At 39.0% G+C, this 20,446-nt stretch overlaps 1 protein-coding gene across 5 annotated transcripts in view; it reads left to right on the top strand.

Moving 5' to 3' along the window:
* Positions 1 to 20,446, top strand: part of CFI (complement factor I) — a 72,622-nt gene that overhangs the window by 44,074 nt on the left and 8,102 nt on the right. For all 5 annotated transcript variants that reach the window (XM_031935323.1, XM_023219935.1, XM_023219933.1 and 2 more), the window contains 5 exons: positions 8,607 to 8,782; positions 9,658 to 9,771; positions 9,913 to 10,023; positions 12,846 to 12,866; positions 17,453 to 17,488. In XM_031935323.1, the coding sequence (XP_031791183.1) occupies positions 8,734 to 8,782; positions 9,658 to 9,771; positions 9,913 to 10,023; positions 12,846 to 12,866; positions 17,453 to 17,488 (331 nt within the window). In that variant the 5' untranslated portion in view covers positions 8,607 to 8,733. The remainder of the gene's footprint in view (positions 1 to 8,606; positions 8,783 to 9,657; positions 9,772 to 9,912; positions 10,024 to 12,845; positions 12,867 to 17,452; positions 17,489 to 20,446) is intronic.

Below are 20,446 nucleotides of genomic sequence, written 5' to 3'. Positions count from 1 at the left end.
TCATCAATCCTTGCTGTTATCTTTGACTTTCCCTTCTTTTCCCTATTGCATTTTTTCTGATTCCTTGTGTTGAATACCTGACTCAACTATTTTCAATTTGTCTTACTTTCCTAACGTAAACATTTAAGATTAAACATTTCCCTCTAGGTAATGTTTCATCTACATGCTATCAGCCTTCATAAGTGGTATTTTATTTATTGTTTGGTTCAAAATATCTTCTAACTTTCAATATAATTTCTTCTTTGCCCCATATGTAATTTAGAAGTTTTCTTTATTATAATATTAGTTTTAATTAATATGTTAGTTTGCTTTTGGTTAACTTTGTGTTATTGATTTTCTTATTCTATGTGGTTAGAGAACGTCCCTGTAAGATAACAATTTTTTCAAATATTTGTTGAGACTTGCTTTGTGGCTGAATATTTTTCAAATGCTCCACATGCAGGGTTCTAGATAATAGATATGTTACTCGTTATTAATAGAATTAGCAAAGTTGTTAGCTGCTCTGTTTAGATTTTTTTCTATTTCTTTACTTTCAATCTTTCTATATCTTTAGATTTTAAGCATTTCCTTATAAACAGAACATATCTAGATGTGTTTTAATTCAATGTTTACAAACACTGTTAACTGAAGAGTTTAGTCCATTTACATTATAATTACTTATATTGTTGAATTTATTTTTTCTCTTGTTTTTAGGCTTATTATTTACCCTGCTTTTTGTGTGCTTTTGTCTTTTTCATTTTATAATTTTTACTAAATTAAAGATTTTAAAAAATCTTTCCTCTTTTCCACCTCTAGTTGGTTTGATTATTATGCATTATATTTCTATTTCATTAGTTTCATTTGAATTTATACCATAAATCATTGATTTAGGAAGTCCTCACCATCTTCAGTAATAATAGAAAAAAATGTAATTAACCCATCAAGTTTCTAATATTTAGTTACACTTTATTTTCCTATATCCCAGAAGTTAATCACTATGATGATATAATAAGCCATTATCACTACTGTTAAGACAATGCTTACTCAGATTTACTTCATGTTTACCAACTTCTTGGTTTGTTCCTTCTTTCTGGATTCAGTTTTCTTCTTCTTAAACGACATCTGCTAGTAGTTCACTAGTGAGAGTCTCTTATATTGTTAAATTAAGCCATAGGCTATTTCTGAGTTTCATCAGTTTGTTACCTACAACTTTATGGTTCAACCTACTGGTAGATTCTCTCAGTATTTGATTTCTCATTATTTTGCTCTTATATTTTGCATAAGCTCATGAACAGACATCTCTAATTTTAACCATTGCAGATTTCCCTTACTTCCTTAAGAACTCATTGAGGAAAACGATGGCATTTTATATAGTATTTTTTTATTATACTTTAAGTTCTAGGGTACATGTGCACAACGTGCAGGTTTGTTACATATATATACATGTGCCATGTTGGTTTGCTGCACACATTAACTCATCATTTACATTAGGTATATCTCCTAAGGCTATCCCTCCCCTCAACCCCCTCCCCACAATAGGACCTGGTGTGTGATGCTCCCCTTTCTGTGTCCAAGTGATCTCATTGTTCAGTTCCCACCTATGAGTGAGAATATGTGATATTTCGTTTTCTGTTCTTGCGATAGTTTGCTGGGAATGATGGTTTCCAGCTGCATCCCTGTCCCTACAAAGGACACGAACTCATCCTTTTTTATGGCTGCGTAGTATTCCATGGTGTATATGTGCCACATTTTCTTAATCCAGTCTGTCACTGATGGACATTTGGGTTGATTCCAAGTCTTTGCTATTGTGACTAGTGCCACAATAAACATATGTGTGCATGTGTCTTTACAGCAGCATGACTTATAATCCTTTGGGTATATCCCCAGTAATGGGATGGCTGGGTCAAATGATATTTCTAGTTCTAGATCCTTGAGGAATCACCACACTGTTTTCCACAATGGTTGAACTAGTTTACAGTCCCACCAACAGTGTAAAAGTGTTCCTATTTCTCCACATCCTCTCCAGCACCTGTTGTTTCCTGATTTTTTTAATGATTGCCATTCTGACTGATGTGAGATGGTATCTCATTGTGGTTTTGATTTGCATTTCTTTGATGGTGAGTGATGATGAGCATTTTTTCATGTGTCTGTTGGCTGTATGAATGTCTTCTTTTGAGAAGTGTCTGTTCATACCCTTTGCCCACTTTTTGATGGGGTTGTTTGATTTTTTCTTGTAAATTTGATTGAGTTCTTTATAGGTTCTGGATATTAGCCCTTTGTCAGATGAGTAGATTGCAAAAATTTTCTCCCATTCTGTAGGTTGCCTGTTCACTCTGATGGTAGTTTCTTTTGCTGTGCAGAAGCTCTTTAGTTTAATTAGATCCCATTTGTCGATTTTGGCTTTTGTTGCCGTTGCTTTTGGTGTTTTAGATATGAAGTCCTTGCCCATGCCTATGTCCTGAATGGTATTCCATAGGTTTTCTTCTAGCGTTTTTATGGTTTTAGGTCTAACATTTAAGTCTCTAATCCATCTTGAATTAATTTTCATATAAGGAGTAAGGAAAGGATCCAATTTCAGCTTTCTACTTATAGCTAGCCAATTTTCCCAGCACCATTTATTAAATAGGGAATCCTTTCCCCATTTCTTGTTTTTGTCAGGTTTGTCAAAGATCAGATGGCTGTAGATGTGTGGTATTATTTCTGAGGGCTCTGTTCTGTTCCATTGGTCTATATCTCTGTTTTGGTACCAGTACCATGCTGTTTTGGTTACTGTAGCCTTGTAGTATAGTTTGAAGTCAGGTAGCATGATGCCTCCAGCTTTGTTCTTTTGGCTTAGGATTGTCTTGGCAATACAGGGTCTTTTTTGGCTCCATATGAACTTTAAAGCAGCTTTTTCCAATTCTGTGAAGAAAGTCATTGGTAGCTTAATGGGGATGGCATTGAATCTATAAATAACTTTGGGCAGTATGGCCATTTTCACCATATTGATTCTTCCTATCCATGAGCATGGTATGTTCTTCCATATGTTTGTGTCCTCTTTTATCTCACTGAGCAGTGGTTTGTAGTTCTCCTTGAAGAGGTCCTTTACATCCCTTGTAAGTTGGATTCCTAGGTATTTTATTCTCTTTGAAGCTATTGTGAGTGGGAGTTCATTCATGATTTGGCTCTCTGTTTGTCTGTTACTGGTGTATAAGAATGCTTGTGATTTTTCCACATTGATTTTGTATCCTGAAACTTGCTGAAGTTGCTTATCCGCTTAAGGAGATTTTGGGCTGAAACAATGGGGTTTTCTAAATATACAATCATGTCATCTGCAAACAGGGACAATTTGACTTCTTCTTTTCCTAACTGAATACCCTTGATTTCTTTCTCTTGCCTGATTGCCCTGGCCAGAACTTCCAACACTATGTTGAATAGGAGTGGTGAGAGAGGGCATCCCTGTCTTGAGCGAGTTTTCAAAGGGAATGCTTCCAGTTTTTGCCCATTCAGTATGATACTGGCTGTGGGTTTCTCATAAATAGCTCTTATTATTTTGAGATACATTCCATCAATACCAAATTTATTGAGAGTTTTTAATATGAAGGGCTGTTGAATTTTGTCAAAGACCTTTTCTGCATCTATTGAGATAATCATGTGGTTTTTGTCTTTGGTTCTGTTTATATGCTGGATTACGTTTATTGATTTGCGTATGTTGAACCAGCCTTGCATCCCAGGGATGAAGTCCACTTGATCATGGTGGATAAGCTTTTGGATGTGTTGCTGGATTCGGTTTGCCAGTATTTTGTTGAGGATTTTTGCATCAATGTTCACAGGGATATTGGTCTAAAATTCTTTTTTGGTTGTATCTCTGTCAGGCTTTGGTATCAGGATGATGTTGGCCTCATAAAATGAGTTAGGGAGGATTCCCTCTTTTTCTATTGATTGGAATAATTTCAGAAGGAAGGGTACCAACTCCTCTTTGTACCTCTGGTAGAATTCGGCTGTGAATTCATCTGGTCCTGGACTTTTATTGGTTGGTAGGCTATTAATTATTGCCTCAATTTCAGAGCCTGCTATTGGTCTATTCAGGGATTCAACTTCTTCCTGGTTTAGTCTTGGGAGAGTGTAAGTGTCCAGGAAATTATCCATTTCTTCTAGGTTTTCTAGTCTATTTGTGTAGAGGTGTTTATAGTATTCTCTGATGGTAGTTTGTATTTCTGTGGGGTCGGTGGTGATATCCCCTTTATCATTTTTTATTGCGTCTATTTGATTCTTCTCTCTTTTCTTCTTTATTAGTCTTGCTAGCGGTCTATCAATTTTGTTGATCTTTTCAAAAAACCAACTCCTGGATTCATTGATTTTTTGGAGAGTTTTTTGTGTCTCTATCTCCTTCAGTTCTGCTCTGATCTTAGTTATTTCTTGTCTTCTGCTAGCTTTTGAATGTGCTTGCTCTTGCTTCTCTAGTTCTTTTAATTGTGATGTTAGGGTGTCATTTTTAGATCTTTCCTGCTTTCTCTTGTGGGCATTTAGTGCTATAAATTTCCCTCTACACACTGCTTTAAATGTGTCCCAGAGATTCTGGTATGTTGTATCTTTGTTCTCATTGGTTTCAAAGAACATCTTTATTTCTGCCTTCATTTTGTTATGTACCCAGTAGTCATTCAGGAGCAGGTTGTTCAGTTTCCATGTAGTTGAGTGGTTTTGATTGAGTTTCTTAGTCCTGAGTTCTAGTTTAATTGCACTGTGGTCTGAGAGACAGTTTGTTATAATTTCTGTTCTTTTACATTTGCTGAGGAGTGCTTTACTTCCAACAGTGTGGTCAATTTTGGAATAAGTGCGATGTGGTGCTGAGAAGAATGTATATTCTGTTGATTTGGGGTGGAGAGTTCTATAGATGTCTATTAGGTCCACTTGGTGCCGAGTTGTGTTCAATTCCTGGATATCCTTGTTAACTTTCTGTCTTGTTGATCTGTCTAATGTTGACAGTGGGGTGTTAAAGTCTCCCATTATTATTGTATGGGAGTTCTAAGTCTCTTTGTAAGTCTCTAAGGACTTGCTTTATGAATCTGGGTGCTCCTGTATTGGGTGCATATATATTTAGGATAGTTAGCGCTTCCTGATGAATTGATCCCTTTACTATTATGTAATGGCCTTCTTTGTCTCTTTTGATCTTTGATGGTTTAAAGTCTGTTTTATCAGAGACTAGGATTGCAACCCCTGCTTTTTTTTCTTTTCCATTTGCTTGGTAGATCTTCCTCCATCCCTTTATTTTGAGCCTGTGTGTATCTCTGCATGTGAGATGGGTCTCCTGAATACAGCAAACTGATGGGTCTTGACTCTTCATCCAATTTGCCAGTCTGTGTCTTTTGATTGGAGCATTTAGTCCATTTACATTTAAGGTTAATATTGTTATGTGTGAACTTGATCCTGTCATTATGATATTAACTGGTTATTTTGCTCACTAGTTGATGCAGTTTTTTCCTAGCATCGATGGACTTTAAATTTTGACATGTTTTTGCAATGGTTGGTACCGGTTGTTCCTTTCCATGTTTAGTGCTTCCTTCAGGATCTCTTATAGGGCAGGCCTAGTGGTGACAAAATCTCTAAGCAGTTGCTTATCTGTAAAGGATTTTATTTCTCCTTCACTTATGAAACTTAGTTTGGCTGGAGAATTATGAAATTCTGGGTTGAAAATTCTTTTCTTTAAGAATGTTGAATATTGGCCTCCACTCTCTTCTGGCTTGGAGAGTTTCTGCTGAGATATCTGCTGTTAGTCTGATGGGCTTCCCTTTGTGTGTAACCCGACCTTTCTCTCTGGCTGCCCTTAACATTTTTTCCTTCATTTCAACTTTGGTGAATCTGACAATTATGTGTCTTGGAGTTGCTCTTCTCGAGGAGTATCTTTGTGGCGTTCTCTGTATTTCCTGAATTTGAATGTTGGCCTGCCTTACTAGGTTGGGGAAATTCTCCTGGATGATACCCTGAAGAGTGTTTTCCAACTTGGTTCCATTTTCCCCCTCACTTTCAGGCACACCAATCAGACATAGATTTGGTCTTTTCACATAATCCCATACTACTTGGATGCTTTGTTCATTTCTTTTTCCTCTTTTTTCTCCACACTTCTCTTCTCACTTCATTTCATTCATTTGATCTTCAATCACTGATACTCTTTCTTCCAGTTGATCGCGTCGGTTACTGAAACTTGTGCATTTGTCACGTATTTCTCATGTTATGGTTTTCATCTCTATCAGTTCTTTTAAGGTCTTCTCTGCAATGATTATTCTAGTTATCCATTCATCCATTCCTTTTTCAAGGTTTTTAGTTTCTTTGCGCTTGTTACCTTTAACTCTGAGAAGTTTGATTGACTGAAGCCTTCTTCTCTCAGCTTGTCAAAGTTATTCTCCATCCAGCTTTGTTCCGTTGTGGTGATGAGCTGCATTCCTTTGGAGCAGGAGATGTGCTCTGATATTTTGAATTTCCAGCTTTTCTGCACTGCTTTTTCCCCATCTTTGTGGTTTTATCTGCCTTTGGTCTTTGATGATGGTGACGTACTGATGGGGTTTAGGTGTGGGTGTCCTTTCTGTTTGTTAGTTTTCCTTCTAACAGTCAGGACCCTCAGCTGTAGGTCTGTTGGAGTTTTCTTGAGGTCTACTCCAGACCCTGTTTGCCTGGGTATCAGCAGCAGAGGCTGCAGAAGATAGAATATTGCTGAACAGCGAGTGTTGCTGTCTGATTCTCACTCTGGAAGCTTCGTCTCAGTGGTGTACCCTGCCGTGTGAGGTGTGAGATGTCAGTCTGCACCTAGTGGGGGATGTGTCCCAGTTAGGCTACTCAGGGACCCACTTGAGCAGGCAGTCTGTTTGTTCTCAGATCTCAACCTCCATGCTGGGAGAGCCACTGCTCTCTTCAAAGCTATCAAACAGGGGCATTTACCTCTGCCAAGGTTTCTGCTGCTTTTTGTTTAGCTATGCCCTGTCCCCAGAGGAGGAGTCTACAGGGGCAGGTCGGCCTCCTTGAGCTGAGGTGGGCTCCACCCAATTTGACCTTCTCGGTGGCTTTGTTTACCCACTTAAGCCTCAGCAATGTCGGGCGCCCCACCCCCAGCCTCACTGCCACCTTGCAGTTAGATCTCAGACTGCTGTGCTAGCAATGAGGGAGGCTTCATGGGCGTGGGACCCTCTGGGTCAGGTGTGGGATATAATCTCCTGGTGTGCCATTTGCTAAGACCCTTGGTAAAGTGCAGTATTAGGGTGAGAGTTACCCGATTTTCCAGTTGTTGTCTGTCTCAGTTTCCCTTGGCTAGGAAAAGGGATTCCCTTCCCCCTTGCACTTCCCAGGGGAGGCAATGTCTTGCCCTGCTTCAGCTCTCACTGGTCAGGCTGCACCAGCTGACCAGCACTGATTGTCTGGCACTCCCCAGTGAGATGAACCTGGTACCTCAGTTGAAAATGCATAAATCACTCGTCTTCTCTGTCACTCATGCTGGGAACTGGTGGCTGGAGCTGCTCCTATTCTGCCATCTTGGGCGTGCCCTCTTATATAGTATTTTTAGATATTTTTAGGTTGGTACATTTTTCAGATTATTAACCTATAAGTTTGCCTCAAATGGCTCTTGTTTGTTCTCATGGCACAGCCTCATGGTCTGAAATAATTACACATCCTGGCTTCACCTTGTTTTACTTTTGCCTTTTATCCTAGTTAGTCTAATGTTTATATTGTCATTACTGTTATATTTTTGTTTCCATGTACCTGATGCATCTTTGCTCAATTTTTTATTTTTAACCTATTTTCCCCATTTACTTCTAGAGAGAAGCAAGGAACTATTGAATGTCCTAGAAGAATAGCTCACTGTAAATCATCATCTCTAGGATGATACGTCACTGAGGCAATCTCTTCTCACAAATTCTGAACAAATTGAGAAGTCCAAGCAAAGGCACACAGATGCCAAAATAGCACCTTAACACTGTCAAGGCTGAAGTGAAGATGTAGCTTACTGTAAAAGCAAAATTGACCTATAAGAATTAAACTAACCTAACCTCCCAAGTCTTCAGCAATAATTGAACCAACCAGCTAAAGTTTACAGCATGGGGCAGGCAGAGAGATTACCAAAAGGAAAAAATGGAAAATCTTTTTTTTTTTTTTTTTTTTTTTTGAGACAGAGTCTCGCTCTGTTGCCCAGGCTGGAGTGCAGTGGCGTGATCTCAGCTCTCTGCAACCTCTGCCTCCTGGGTTCCAGTGAGTCTCCTGCCTCAGCTTCCAGAGTAGCTGAGACTATGGGTGTGGGCCACCACACCCAGCTGATTTTTGTATTTTTGGTAGAGATGGGAGTTTCACCATGTTGACCAAGCTGGTCTCAAACTCTTGACCTAGGTAATCCACCCTCTCTGGCCTCTCAAAGTGCTGGGATTACAGGTGTAAGCCACCACCCCCAGCCAAGTTTTAGTTAATCTTTACAAAATCCAGTGAGGTACTTATATTCCCTTTTATAGATGAAGGTATTGAGGCTCAGAGTTTCAGTATCTTACCCAATCTGTAACTCCTATATAGAGAATGAGAAGATATTACTCTAGTTTCTTACCTGCTACAGTAGGGTTATACATGCCAAGTGCAGTTATTCTACCATAATGTTTTCTTTGTTCTATTTGCAGAGGTGCTGATAGTGAAAGAAGGTTTAAGTTGTCTGATCTCTCTATAAATTCTACTGAATGTCTACATGTACATTGCCGAGGATTAGAGACCAGCTTGGCTGAATGTACTTTTACTAAGAGAAGAACTATGGGTTACCAGGATTTAGCTGATGTGGTGTGTTACACACAGAAAGCAGGTTGGTGGAGTATTTGCCAGTTATTTTCCCTTCCTTGAAGGTTGTTTATTTTACACCAAGCCTATAGTAAATAAATGATTGATGCCTAGTTGCCAGTCACAGAGGCAATAATATAGATTATATCAAGTTTTGGGCTTTAAAGCCTCAATTGGTGCCTTTCCCCTATTGTACCATTTGCCATTCAAACATTGCCTCTCTACAGGTTCATAAATGGGAAGCAAAGTTACCTGACTCCCCTTGCTTCATTTGATCATCTGGATTAAAGTTACTATAGCAAGCACAAGTCAATCAAACATAAGAAGAAACCTCAGCATCTCCTTTAAAAGGGCCAGCATATATGAATTTATTTAAAACCTTTAAGTGACCACATTGGTGCCTCAGTTTTCAGGCAGTCATTGCCACTTTTCTCCTCCTTCATGACACTGGAATATTTTAGTCATATGTGTAGTTTTAAAGACCAAACCTATACCCATCCCTTTTCAGTGCTAAAAACAAGTACCATCAAAATGTAAACAAATGGCACTGCCCAAGCAAGTCTTGGGAGTAGGGGTGAGGATGCTTGTAGCAGCATGAAAGAAATGGGTGGAAACCAGTGTTTGTCAGTGTCAGCATGTACTCTTCATTCCTCCCCATCTCAGCAAATACAGACTTTCACAATAAATACTGACTTTCAGAGATAATAAAAGAGCCTCCATAAGCCAGCTTTGACATTTTCTGTATGAGTCATATATACTATGTTGATAACACCGATACATTTTATACATTTTTTTGAAGTTTAACTTTCTCTTAATGACTCAGTTATCCCAAAACTCTGATAAGGATGTCATGCCACCACTCCATAAATAAATTTCACAAAGATAATTCCTGCTTTACAGATTCTCCAACGAATGACTCCTTTCAGTGTGTGAATGGGAAATACATTTCTCAGACGAAGGCCTGTGATGGTATCAATGATTGTGGAGACCAAAGTGATGAACTGTGTTGTAAAGGTAGACATAAATCTAGCCTCTAAATCCTCTACATTCGTTTTTCTGACTAAAAGAGGAAAAACAACTTTACTATTGAATTTCAGATTGTGCCTCATTCAATTTTAAGGATTGAAAAAACCTCTCCTACTTATGTTTGCACAGCATGCCATGGCAGAAGCTTCCATTGTAAATCGGATGTTTGCATTCCAAGCCAGTATCGATGCAACGGTGAGGTGGACTGCATTACAGGGGAAGATGAAGTTGGCTGTGAAGGTAATTTAAAGTCTTGGAGTGACTTTTTTCATTATTGAATCCAGGGATTCTGAAACTTTTTTTATAGATAAACTATAATCTTAAAGGGACCATAGATGGGTGTAGCAGTAGGAACACTGAGTGGGCATTTGCAGAACTATGGAATGTTCATCTCCCCATATTTTCATCCACTAAATATCTACTTGTTATTGCAGAACTTTCTGTTGAAAGACGTTCTCACTGCACATACAAAAAATAGACCATTAGAACCAACCCCTAAGTACCCATTTTCCACCTACAAGTTATTGATAGTTTGCCCATCTTGTTTATCTCTCTTCCAATTTGTTTTTTTGTATGTATGTTTGTTGGAGTATTTTATTTTATTTTATTTTATTATTTATTATTACTTTTTTGAGGTGGAGTCTTGCTGTGTTGCCCAGGCTGGAGTGCTATGGCACAATCTTGCCTCACTGCAACCTCAACCTGCCGGGTTCAAGCGATTTTCCTGCCTCAGCCTCCCAAGTAGCTGGGATTACAGGCACCTGCCACCACGCCTGGCTAACTTTTTTATTTTAGTAGAGCAGGGTTTCACCATGTTGGCCAGGTTGGTCTCAAACTCCTGACCTCAGATGATCTGCCTGCCTCAGCCTCCCAAAGTGCTGGGGTTACAGGCGTGAGCGACCGCACCTGGCCTGTTGGAGTATTTTAAAGTAAATTTTAGACATCATATCACATAATTTATATGCATCTCCAATGATAAAAGCAATATATATATATATATATATATATCAATTCTCAGTATATCTAAAATCTATTTTAGATATAATAATTCACTATATTAATAATTCACTAACATCATTTAGTAACAGCCATGTTCAAATTTTCTCAACTATCTCAAAAATGTCTCTTTTGAATGAATATATTCAAATCACGATCTAAAAGAATCTCAATGTTCTGTTTGGTTATTACATTTTTAAAGTCTTCTTTATTCATCAAGAGTTATCTTCCTCACCTCCCTACCCCAATTTTGTTCATACTATTAATTTTTTTTTTTTTTTAGAGAAACTGAGTAATTTGCCTATAGGATACTTCTTATTCTGGATTTAAAGAGACTTGATTATAACCAAGGTTTTGAGCTTCAAGTCAATGACAAACATTTTTTTTAAGAGCAAGGTTTAATATCTTAGGCAAGAATTATTTTTATTTTCTTTTTTTAAGACAGAGTCGGCCAGGCGCTGTGGCTCAAGCCTGTAATCCCAGCACTTTGGGAGGCCGAGACAGGCGGATCATGAGGTCAGGAGATCGAGACCATCCTGGCTAATATGGTGAAACCCCGTCTCTACTAAAAAATACAAAAAACTAGCCGGGCGAGGTGGCGGGCGCCTGTAGTCCCAGCTACTTGGGAGGCTGAGGCAGGAGAATGGCGTAAACCCGGGGGGCGGAGCTTGCAGTGAGCTGAGATCCGGCCACTGCACTCCAGCCTGGGCGACAGAGTGAGACTCCGTCTCAAAAAAAAAAAAAAAAAAAAGACAGAGTTTTGCTCTATTGCCTAGGCTGGAGTGCAGTGGCACAATGCAGGCTCACTGCAACCTCTGCCTCCTGGGTTCAAGGGATTCTCCTGCCTCAGCCTCCTGAGTAGCTGGGATTATAGGCGTGTGCCATCACGCTTGGCTAATTTTTCTGTTTTTAGCAGAGACAGGGTTTCATCATGTTGGCCAGGCTGATCTCGAACTCCGGGCCTCAAATGATCTGCCTGCCTTGGCCTCCCAAAGTGCTGGCATTACAGGCGTGAGCCACTGTGCCCGGGCTTAGGCAAGATTTCTGGATGAGTCTTGCATGTATTTCCTATTACACATAGTGTCTTCGTGTCTGGTTGTCCCTCCTCTAGTGATGCTAAGATGATTATTTGATCAGCTTGGTGTCTCCACTTCAAAGCGCCCCACAATATTTTGTCTAATGGTTTTAGCAGCCTTTTAAATTGTTGCCTACATCCATTTTGTCAGTAGGGGCTGTAAAATGGCAATTTTTAATTTTATCATGCCTTCTGCACTTATTAACTAGAAATCTATAGAGAGGCAGAATAATGCTTAATTCTTTCCTTTTACTTACCAAGTTTCAAAGCAATGAGTTGGTGTTCTGGATACATTATCTCCAATGGTGAAAAATATTCTTATGTACCTATTCTAGGCTATACAGACTGACTCTTTGCTTCCATCAGTGCTTTCTGGAGGAAAAATCTCTTTATTATATGTATTCATTTACTTGATGAATATTTATTCAGTTGCTACTATGTGTGCCAGTCCCTGCCCTAGGTGCTGGGGTTCCATTAGTGAATAACATTTCAAAAATCCCTGCCCTGGCCAGGCTCAGTGGCTCACACCTGTAATCCCAACACTTTGGAAGGCATGTTGCTGGGATTACAGGCATGAGCCACTGCACCTGACCTCCTTTTATCTTTTAAAAATCTATTTCAAAAACACATTTGGCCAACTATCATTGTTATTTCGGTTTACTCTTATTTAGGGATGAGCTCTGCCTTTGCATTTTAGTAATGCTTCTAACTATTAAGTTGTACTGATCTGAAATTTAATAATTTGTGCATATTTTATTCAAATCAAAACGATCTCTTTGCTATAGTGAGTTTTTTGTTTTGTTTTTAGCAGCTAGACATCCTACAATTCAAGGTAAATCTATTCTTACAGAAAAATTCTATTACTGAAGAAAACAGAAATAAGGTGCAATGGTTTTCATGACATGTATAGTATATTGATATAGTGTGCATTTTTTCCCAGTTAAAAATTATCCTTTGATAAATTTTTTGTTTTTGTTTTTGTTTTCTTCAGGCTTTGCATCTGTGGCTCAAGGTAAAATTTTTATTACGATTTGGGGATATTAAAAAATTGAAACAAAACTCAGGTTCTATAGTCTTCTTACATTTTAATGTAACTGTTAATGGAGCATTATATGACCACATTTTAGCAATAACCCGGCCTGAACATTAGTTTAGGCATAGAGGCCTTTTCTCAGTGTGATAAACTCACTCTCACACACCCCATCCACAGCCTGCTGACCAAAACACCACCCAGAGTGGACTCTTCCCTGCCCATTTCACCTTTGCTGAATACCTTTCTCCTCTTCATTTTCCCTCAAAATCAAGGTAGTGCCTCAAGAAATTGCCACTGGAGAAAAGATAACATCTTTTCATGATAGGCATTTTCTTATTTACTTGTATCAGCCAGATGTCCCCACATCCTCTAGCTCTTTGGGACCACCCTTTTTAAAAATATTCATGCAAATGGCTGGGTGCAGTGGCTCACGCCTGTAATCTCAGCACTTTGGGAGGCCGAGGTGTGCGGATCACAAGGTCAGGAGATCAAGACCATCCTGGCTAACACGGTGAAACCCCGTCTCTACTGAAAATACCAAAAAAAATTAGTCGGGCATGGTGGCGGGCACCTGTAGTCCCACCTACTTGGGAGGCTGAGGCAGGAGAATGGCATAAACCCGGGAGGCAGAGCTTGCAGTGAGCCAAAACCGCATCACTGCACTCCAGCCTGGGCGACAGAGTGAGACTCCATCTCAAAAAAAAAAAAAAAAAGAACTAGAAAAATATTCATGTAAAATGACTTACATCCCCAGTTCATATAATGTCAAAGTTCATGATCCTCCTCAGGATTTCTTTCTTTCTTTTTTTTTTTTTCTTTTGAGACAGAGTCTCAGTTCTGTAGTCCAGGCTGGAGTACAGTGGTGTGATCTCAGCTCACTGCAACCTCCACCTCCCAGGTTTAAGCAATTCTCTGCCTCAACTTCCCGAGTAGCTGAGATTACAGGCATGTGCCACCACACCTGGCTAATTTTTGTATTTTCAGTAGAGACAGGGTTTCACCATCTTGGCCAGGCTGGTCTTGAACTCCTGACCTCGGGATCCACCCGCCTCGGCCTCCCAAAGTGCTGGGATTACAGGCATGAGCCACCTCCTCAGGATTTCTTAGGATTTCTGGGGGACTGGCTAGCTCAAGACCACCCTTTGCTCTAAATGCCTATTATTTCACTGTATTCTCTCTCACTGGTCATTTTGCCCTCTGAAGCTGCTGTTCCTCCTCCTCCTCCTCCTCCTTCCTCTGCTTCTTGTTCCTTTTTTTCTCTTCTTCTTCTTTTTCTCCTTCTTCTTCTTCTCTTCCCTCCTCCTCCTCCTTCTCCTCCTTCTCCTCCTCCTTCTCTATTCCTTTTTTCCCTCCCTCCCTCCCTCCTTTCCTTCCTGCTCCTTCCCTAGTTTCAGATCTCAGGGGCAACATGATGCATTATGATACTCCTCAGCTCCTTATACATGATCGTCAGGGGTCAAGCAAAGTCCCTGTCTTGTTTGACTCATTTATGCCTCTTTATTACTATACCTTACTCCCATTCCTCTCCCCCAATAGGCAACCATTTTTAAGTGACTTAATATGTATGTCTTTTTGTTTGCATGCATTCTTATCCAATGTGTATTGTTATTTTGCAAGGATACATTTTTTATTCACATAGTATTGTCTTGTAGATCTGTATTTCCTTTTTTCTTTTCACAACTCATTACATTTTAAAGACCTGTCTGTATTACTTTGTGTTCATCTAATTTGTTGCTTTTAACTGCTGTATAAAATACTCCACTGTGTTTATCTTGCACAATTTACTCTCCACTTTCTCAGTAATGGACTTTCAGCCCACAGTCACAGTCATACTGTGATGAATATCCTCTCCTTAAGTATGTGTGGGAGGATTTCTTTGAGGCATCTAGCTGGGCAAGTGTCTTCTTTTGTGTTGCTATAACAGAATACCACAGACTGGTTAATTTATGAAGAAAATAAATCTATTTCTTACAGTTTTGGAGGTTGTGAGGTCCAAGGTCACAGGGCCCGCATCTGTCAAGGGCCTTCTTGCTCCATCATCCCATGGCAGGAGGTGGAAAGGCAAGAGAGCAAGGGAACAAGAGGAGTCCGAACTCACTTTTATATATAACAAGCCCACTCTCACTACAACTAACCCACTCCCGAGATAACGACGTTAATGTATACATGAGGGAAGAGCCCTCATGACCTAATCCCTTCTTATTAGGCCCCACTTCCCAACACTGTTGTGTTGGGGATTAAATTTCCAACACATGAATTTTGGGGGACACACTCAAACCATGGTAGTAAGTTGAGTCTTGGAGTATGCATATCCTTAATTTGACTACTAGTGCCTGTCTGTTCTTTGGCAGTGCTGTTATATACCAGTCCTTACTTCCACCAATAATGCCTGAGGGTTCTCTTCAACCCCACCAACATCAAGCATGTTTCTCCTGCTGTCAAGTGATGGCATTGTTTATTAACTTGAATTCTTATATTAACAAGTGATTCTGGGTTTCTCTTCATGTGTGTACTGACTTTTTAGTTTCATCTTCCTTTTCTTTTCTCTATCCTTTCACTGGTTCACATCCTTTGCTTAATTTTATATTTCTTTCATTGTAATTTTTCTTATTGATTTTGCAAGGGTTCCTTTTACAGTCTAGAAATTAATCCATTGTCAGTTTTAAACATTACAGATACCTTCTTCCATGCTGTCTCTCATCTGTTACCTCTATCCATGTGAGATTTGTTGAATAGAAATCCTTAATTTTTATATAATCAAAGATGTACTAGCTGTTCTTCTAATACCTAGTACACCTCAGCTTTCATTATATAAAATCAAGTTAATACTGTTCTTCTAATACCTAGTACACCTCAGCTACACTTGACTTTACCATCTTCCTTTGTTGGGTATTGAACGTAAATATTTGAGTCGTCTCTGAATCACAAGGGTGCTTTTGTGAATGCATCTGAGCAAAGCCTCTCTCTGCCCTAGAAAACAACTTAGGTGTGTGGCATAACGAACACTCATATACCTGTCCCAAAGAGAACTTGGCAAACTCAGTGACAAGACACAGGAATGCAGCAAAGTGATGCTGCCATTCTGATCTATGCTATCCCCAGCCATATCCTCATCCATGACAGAGCAACATGTTGGTGGGAATTCGCCTTCAGATACCCAGGTCAAGGAAATAATGATTCTGTCCACAGAAATGTTCTAGGATGGCAGAGCAAAGATGAAAACATCTGGTATAACTTCAAGAAAAAAATCTAAAAAAAAAAAAAAAAAAGATTTTTTTTTTTTCTTGTTTACTTCTGCATCCCAGATGCCTAATGCTAACCCATACCTGTACAAACTGAGAGGAGCCTTTTTCCTGTGAGCTCAGGATTCCCTTGGTCAGTGCTGATGACTGCTCCCTACCTTATGTAAACACCTTGGGTGGCTGGGTGCAGTAGCTCACGCCTGTAATCCCAGCACTTTGGGAGGCCGAGACGGGTGAATCACGAGGTCAGGAGTTCAAGACCAGCCAGACTAATATGGCGAAACCCTGTTTCTACTAAAAATACAGAAATTAGCAGGGCATGGTGATGCATGCCTGTAATCCCAGCTACTCGGGAGGCTGAGGCAGGAGAATCGCTTGGACCCAGAAGCTGGAGGTTGCAGTGAACCGAGATCTTGCCACTGCACTCCAGTCTAGGCAACAGAGTGAGACTCTGTCTCAAAAATATATATTTTATATATATATATTTTATATAAATATCAAATATATAATATCTTACATATAAGATATAATTATATATTATAAAATATAAATAATTATTTATATTATTATTTATATTTTATTATATTTATATTTTATTTATATTATTTTTATTATTATATTATATTTTATTATAATATTAATATTATAAATAATATTATTTATGTTATTATTTATATTTTATTATATTATATTTATATTTATATTTTATTTATATTATATTATTATTTATATTTTATTATAAATATATATTATTTATAATAAAATATGTAATTATTTGCCCATTTATATATAAAATATATAAATAATATATATTTATAATATAAATAAAATATAAATAATAAAATAATAATATATAATTATTTATAATTTATAATATATAAAATATAAATAATATATATTCATTTATATATAATAAATATATCATATATTATATATACTATTTTATATATTATATATATATATATATAAATAACTTGGGGATGCAAAGAGTTGAAAGAGAAGCCTTCCCTTTCTGGGCTGTGCATTTTGCCCGTTCTAACTACAGGAAACTGTGACACCATGAGTCTCAACATTCACTAGTACCAACAGATATCTCTAGCTTGTGCCAGCAAGAATTTCTATACAGTGCATCTTGAGCCTTTACAATTACCTAATTATAGAAAGGAAATAAGATGACATGCCTTGGGGATTTTATACAGTCCTTTATAAAAGGGAGGCCAAGTTTTAAGGCAGAAAATTATAATCAATGTTTAAATGATTTTAATGATTTAATTTTGACCATAATTAGCAACTTTAAACATTGGATTCTTTTTTTTATCATAGAAGAAACAGAAATTTTGACTGCTGACATTGATGCAGGTAAGTTAACATTATACTTTTTTATTGGTGGCTCACTGGTTTAGGCTGTAATTTCAGTGTCATTTGCATGTATATATAATTGATTCAAGCAACAATTAATTTTGGTATCAATTTAAATTTAAAAATATGACATTATTCTTCTCCTATCTCTATCACTTTTAAGAAAAGTAAGCTAAAATGATTCTCGAGAATTGCTTTTAAAACTGGATTAATTCAGCCGGGCGCGGTGGCTCAAGCCTGTAATCCCAGCACTTTGGGAGGCCGAGGCGGGCGTATCAGGAGGTCAGGAGATCGAGACCATCCTGGCTAACACGGTGAAACCCCGTCTCTACTAAAAAATACGAAAAACTAGCCGGGCTATGTGGTGGGCGCCTGTAGTCCCAGCTACTAGGGAGGCTAAGGCAGGAGAATGGCGTAAAACCCTGGAGGCGGAGCTTGCAGTGAACTGAGATCCGGCCACTGCACTCCAGCCTGGGCGGCAGAGCGAGACTCCGTCTCAAAAAAAAAAAAAAACTGGATTAATTCATATGGCTAATTTTGAAGTGAAAACAATACTCCAATCCTACATAAGCCTTTTCTATTTGATATGAACTCTGTCAGGTCAGTTTTGTCAAAAAACAACCAGCTCTCAAGCATGACTCATAACATAATTTTTTGAAACAGAAAAAATAATAGATGTTAACTGAATTAACCATTCTTTCACAATGTTTTAAATCATGGTAATAGGAGACCTTTGAAGATCTGTACCTTGGCCAGTTGTGCGCTAAAAGCCAAATTAAATTAAAGTATTAAGTTCCCGGGAAGATAGCAATTGATCAGAGATTTTCTACTCAGACAGACTTACATTAAATCCTGACTCAGTTATGTATTAGGTATAAAAACTTAAGACTTGAGTAACTTAACCTCAAATACAAATTGGGAATAAAATAGCTCCCTGTTTCAGTGGGATTTTTAAATAAAGTTCATGTAGACTTCTTTCTAATTGTCAGTAACCAAAATTAAGTAACAATCATTAAAAATCAGGCAATGAGTAAAAGATTTAAGGCCAGGCACAGTGGCTCAGGCCTGTAATCCCAGCACTTTGGGAGGCCAAAGCAGGTGGATTACTTGAGGTCAGGAGTTCAGGATCAGCCTGGCCAACATGGTGAAACCCCATCTCTACAAAAATGTAAAAATTAGCCAGGAGTGGTAGCAGGTGCCTGTAATCCCAGGTACTCAGGAGGCTGAGGCAGGAGAATCACTTGAACCAGGGAGACAGAGGTTGCAGTGAGCCAAGATTGTGCCACTGCACTCCAGCCTGGGCAATGGAGTGAGACTCCATCTCAAAAACAAAACAAAAAAAAAAAGATTTAGATCTCAAAGCTATGGATATTAGTCAAAAGGGATTTTCAGCAATGGCCCTTTATTTTTACTCAGGATAACATTCATTTGCAGATACTACCTAAGCTGGTTTCACAGTCCTCAGAGCATGAGATCCCTCTTCCTTCAAAGGTCTAAGCAAAAACTTACTATCACAATCTTCCCACACCCCAGTTCTTAGGATGGGGGAGACCAAAAAAAAACCATCTTCTATCCATGTGTTTCACAGTGGGCAGGTTCACACAAATCTGCCCCCATAGTCTAAGGAAGCTGAGAGGCCAAAGAGACTAACATATCCGGTTCCTTACAAAGAAACATTTAATAGGGACTTACTAATGGAAGCCATGTCTGTGTCCTGGACAACAGTGAGACAAGATGGTGGATCTTTGTGCTAGTTCTCTCCAGACCCAGAGATTATATACTGTAGGGGAGGGGCGCACATGCTTCAGAGCTAATGGGTAGCAATTTGCCATAAGGGCAGGATTTACAGTAAGTGCATGCTCTTATACAGGGAATAATAGATAAACTGGAAATCTCAGCGGCCTTCCCAGAATTGGAGTTAATCAGAAGCTAACATGGCAGATTAGTATCCAAGATGGAGTTGCTTTAGCCTCCATACCACAACCACTTTTTCTTGGGGGCCTAACATTTTTTGGTATGCCCAAAATTATTAACAGCAATATTCATTTTCCTTTCTCATCTGGGGCTAAGAAGCAAGTTTACTAAAATTTTCATGACATGTTAAAATATAGAGAGGAAATAAAGGGACATCTATTACTTTCTTCAATCATCATAAATTCTTTGGAAAATTCATGTCATAAACTTTTCTCTACCATGTTTTCTCATGACAAATGTGCCAGACGTCTGCATGCTCACAGACAGAGGAAGAAAACATTGTCACATGTCAAATGGCTAAAAACACTCCCCAGCCCGCTAACCCATTTGTTCTGGGGTCACTGGCACATCACCTCTCAGGGTTAATAGGATGATTAAATGAGATAAACTATATACAAAGACTCAGTATGGGGCCTGGCATATAGAAAGTACTTACTATCACTATGTTAACATTGATATTAATAAAAGAGTTCCATATAAACAGCCTCTAGAAACTAAAAACTATGGCTGGGCATGGTGGCTCACGCCTGTAATCCCAGCACTTTGGGAAGCCAAGGCAGGTGGATCACATGAGGTTAGTAGTTCGAGACCAGCCTTGCCAACATGGTGAAACCCCATCTCTACTAAAAATAGAAAAATTAGCTGGGCGTGGTGATGGGCACCTGTAATCCCAGATACTTGGGAGGCTGAAGCAGGAGAATCCCTTGAACCCGGGAGGCGGAGGTTGCAGCGAGCTGAGATCATGCCGCTGCACTCCAGCCTGGGCTACAAGAGCGAGACTCCATGTAAGAAAGAGAGAAAGAAAGAGAGAGAAAGAAAGGGGGGGGGTGAGAGAGAGAAAGACAGAAAGAAAAGGAAGGAAGGAAGGAAGGAAGGAAGGAAGGAAGGAAGGAAGGAAGGAAGGAAGGAAGGAAGGAAGGGAGGAAGGAAGGAAAGAGGGAGGGAAGGGAGGAAAGGGGAGGGAGGAAGGAAGGAAGGAAGGAA

The sequence above is a fragment of the Piliocolobus tephrosceles genome, chromosome 3 (genome assembly GCF_002776525.5).
Source record: "Piliocolobus tephrosceles isolate RC106 chromosome 3, ASM277652v3, whole genome shotgun sequence".
Classification (NCBI taxonomy): domain Eukaryota; kingdom Metazoa; phylum Chordata; class Mammalia; order Primates; family Cercopithecidae; genus Piliocolobus; species Piliocolobus tephrosceles.
Note: the sequence above shows the minus strand (reverse complement) of the source record. Positions and strands in the feature narration are given on the sequence as shown.